The sequence below is a fragment of the Cryptotermes secundus genome, unplaced genomic scaffold (assembly GCF_002891405.2).
Source record: "Cryptotermes secundus unplaced genomic scaffold, Csec_1.0 scaffold116, whole genome shotgun sequence".
Lineage (NCBI taxonomy): Eukaryota > Metazoa > Arthropoda > Insecta > Blattodea > Kalotermitidae > Cryptotermes > Cryptotermes secundus.
Window position 1 is genome coordinate 1,262,091 of NW_019732857.1, and position 4,077 is coordinate 1,266,167.

General features: G+C 39.1%; 1 protein-coding gene across 8 annotated transcripts in view; it reads right to left on the reverse strand.

Moving 5' to 3' along the window:
* Positions 1-4,077, reverse strand: part of LOC111867750 (synaptic functional regulator FMR1) — a 66,783-nt gene that overhangs the window by 20,126 nt on the left and 42,580 nt on the right. For 5 of the 8 annotated variants that reach the window (XM_023857880.2, XM_023857877.2, XM_023857876.2 and 2 more), the window contains one exon: positions 2,628-2,779. In XM_023857880.2, coding sequence (XP_023713648.1) covers positions 2,628-2,779 — 152 coding nt within the window. The remainder of the gene's footprint in view (positions 1-2,627; positions 2,780-4,077) is intronic. The other 3 variants (XM_023857879.2, XM_023857882.2, XM_023857874.2) reach the window with 1 other exon arrangement.

The window sequence follows — 4,077 nt, forward strand, 5'->3', positions numbered from 1 at the left end:
GAGTGCAGTCACGCCTCCGCCCTCGACCTTGAAAAGACCACCAGTGAAAGAGCCAGTAAATCGTCTAGAGGGTGGCTTGAAAATTCACAAAATGGTCCATGTTCCTCCCAGTAACAAGAAGAATGGTGCCCTGAGAAAGTGTTGCGTGAGTGCTAAGCACAAGATTAGAAAAGAAACAAGTATCATGTGTGCAGGCTGTGGTGTGGCTCTCTGCAAACTTTCATGTTTCAATGTTTATCACACGAAGAAAAACTAATTAAGAGGTATGGAAAGGCATTTATTGCATAAAATATTGTATTTTAATTAGTTCCTGAAAATTTCGTTTTTAAAAACCAATTTTTGTTGAAGTTGTTTAGGAAAAAGTAACTACATGCATTTTAGCGACATAAGGTTTAAAGGGCCTGCCAGGACAGGGGTGGGATTTAAATACCCTTCGCGCCAGTCAAAGAGTTAAACTCAGGGATGGATGACTAACTGAACTGAGGGGGGGGAATGGTTACAAGTTGCCTGGAACAAAACCAAGAACACTGATGAGAATACAAGGAATGCTTGCGCTGGTTGCACCTGATGATCATTTAACATTGGATGTCAGACTTGTAATTCAAGCAAGGAATATAACCTTAAGGACATACTCAAAGGGGTGACTTCATAACTACATGTTCCAATGAATAAGCTTTTAAGGATTATTTGAAAATTTGTATTCAAAATGGTTCCCGACAGGGAACATGTTCTGACATCACCAGGACAATAAAGAGGCCCCATGGAGAACTCCTGCGTAATAGATCAGAAGCATGTCAATTTCTCTAGAAGCGATAGTCACGAGATTTAAAAAGGGCTGTATGTCTGATGAAATGGATGGGAGGGAGCATGAGGATAGCAGCAAACATTAGTGTGAGCAATGAATGTGAAACAAAAGATGGGAACTGTGATGACACAGAAGCTGAGACAGACAACGGGAATGGTAAACGAAGTGAGACTGGTGAAGCTGAATAAACGCATGTGACTTCTAGCAGAAAACTCAAGAAATTCTGTGTATAACACATTTTGTAATACTTATTTTCTTTCACATATTTGTAGCAAGATTACAAAATTAATTCATGAAATTACTTTCTTTTTCTGTGCAGATATATTTTCTAGTATGGAGTCACCTACATTCAGAATCAGCTTCAGGTTAAAACAGTAGTATACATGAGGGCACCATGAAAAAGTGGTTAGTGTTATGAATTACTGCAATGAAAAAATTGGTCTACTACAGAAAATTCTTGTTCTTATCTTGCTTGTTATCCCAAATTTTTTAAAATTCTTGCCTCGAACTGAAAAAGTCATTCTCACACATGCCTACATATTACACATTACTCTGTAACATTAACATAATTTTAGCATTAAAACTGGTCTTCCACACAAGAAACAATTCAAATTTTCTGATATCATAATTAAATCAAAGCACCTAACAAAAACTGTTTCCAATGTACCTGAAGCCCAGTTTCAGTAATGAATGTTGTATGCTGTAAAATCTACAAAATAATGGCAAGACAGTTTAGGACTGCCAACATGAACTAATGGACTTGCAATAAATCACACGAAACAGCTGCACAAATTAAAATCATTACCCCAGGGAGTTTTTAAAGGAATCATTAATATGTTTTTAATTTTCATGGCAGCACTGTACAAATTAGTTCAAAGCAATGCCTTAGCCTGCAAAGCAAGGGATGAATTTCGCTGTCATTTCATGAATATACATATTGGGGGGGTTAATGGTAAAGTATTCCTCTTGGCAGTAATTTTAACCATGACCTCAACTTTAGGAAAATTAAAACTGAACACAGCAGTTTGTCTCTTTAAATACCACACCAAGTGTTTGGGATATGCAAGGGTCTCATAATGTATGCTGCAAGCAACACTATGTTGTAGGGATGATATCTGCCATCTACGTTGTGTCACACCCTAATACTGTACTTATAACAATGACAAGAATTATTTGACAAGAATTTTTAACAGGCAGGAGTAAATTAAGTATTCTTCTGTATTTTTTAATTCAACTGATAATTCCAGCTCATTCACGGCGCGAGTCAGAACAATAAACTGATAATTAAACCTTAATGCATCCTGCCTATAAATAGTGCCATTAGTTCAAGAGCCGTAAGTCAAAAGCTTGGGAAGTCAATATTACCCACAAGGTATACTGATCAGTGTTTGAAAATATTTTCTACTTTTACAAAGACAAATTCCTCACTAGTATATGAAATCATTCATGATGTGAAACTAATCTTACCTAAATTTTTCCTTCATCATCGGTGTCAAGTATACAATTCCATGTAGTTTCCCACTTTCTTATATATTCATTAAATTTAATTGATACAAGTCTTATTCTCTGATGGTATGAGAGTGGTTATTTCATCTCAACATCTTCAATTAGAGTTTCAAGCAAAGATCAGTGGCTATCTTGTGACCAGTTGGATCAGTCCAGAACTGGGAGTGAGTCAGCTGCCATCACTTATGATCCTTATCCATGCCACCGCCTCCTCCTCCTCCTCCCTTACTCCCTCTCCCTCTATCTCCACTACCTCTTCCCACTCGCCCATTACTCCCCCGTCCACGGCTTGTTGATGGGCCTTGCCCCTTCTTACCCTCAACGCTGTTAATATAGTCTGTGATGGTATTACCGGCATTGAATCTGGCATCACCATGACGCCCTGGGCCACCACGCCCCCGCCCACGACCTCGCATTGGCCCACCTCGGCCCCGGCTGCTGCCACCGTCCATGTCTGAATTATAACCCCTGAAATGGAAACAAACTTCATTTACTATGAACTCTAGCGAGGTGCATTTTTTACATATAACTGCAACAATAATAATATTACTTCACATTAGTATAAATATATATAATCATATTGAAATTATTATTACACAAATACTGTGTAATAATAATAGGTCTAAATGGTAAAGCTGAAGTTGTACACTAACCATAGTATGTCATACCTGGTGTATGAAACCTTCTGGAATAAACATTTTGTGTGTTTAATGAAGAATTCAGCATCATGGTCATAGGGACCATAATTTATAGGCTACACAATTTAATACCAACTATCACTAAATCTTTAATATACTTGTATCTATAAATAATGTTGTCACATATTGCCTTACAACAAAGAAACTCTCATCTGTAATAAGTTAATATGGCAGAAAGTACAGTATGTATGTTGTACGAGTATCTGTTAGTTATTGGAGAGGGTGGGTTTCCCCATGCATTGAGACCTGTATTGGTCCATTGTGCTTCTCTCTATGATTTCTACCAGTCTCTATATCCCACCGGTACTGGTGCTTACCATCAGTCCCGCCCAGCCAGCGAGACTGGCTCTACTAGCTGAGAGGTATCTATAATGCTTCCCCCATCTACCAGTGGTATTAGAGACTGCTGTTGGGCGGGAAACGTCCGTAATTTGGCTCAGTGACCTCCTTTGGAGATATGAGGTTCCTTTATGTGCCGTAAAGCTACGACACGGGACCCACGGCTTAAAGTCCCTCCCGGAGGACTTGTTCCCTGAATTTTTCCGCCCTTAAAAATTCGACGACCTCCGCCGGGTATTTGAACCCGCGTACTACGAGTCATGAGGTGGGAACGTTACCTCTAGACTATGGAGGCCGCTGCGAGTATCTGTTAATTTCTTATAAACATGCTCTTTCTCCTGTTATTGTGGTATCAACAGAGTAGTCATCTAATAGAACCTCAGTTGGTGCAGCTTGTGGAAATATGAGGGGGGACCCAAAAATAACCGGAATTTATGTTTGTTATTTTTTATTTTTGCATTTTTAATGAACTGTATATTAGTCCCCTTCAAAGTATTGTCCATGTGCATTAATGCACTTGTCTCAACGCTTTTGCCACTGCTCAAAACAGTGCTGGAATTCTTGAGGCTGGATACTGTTCAAAGCCTTTAGCGTGTTTTCTTTGACTTCATCCACATCACGGAATCGCCTTCCTTTCAAACTTCTCTTCATCTGTGGAAACAAAAAAAAAGTCCGACGGAGCCAGGTCGGGTGAGTAAGGTGTATGAGGCACAATCACCATGTTGTTGC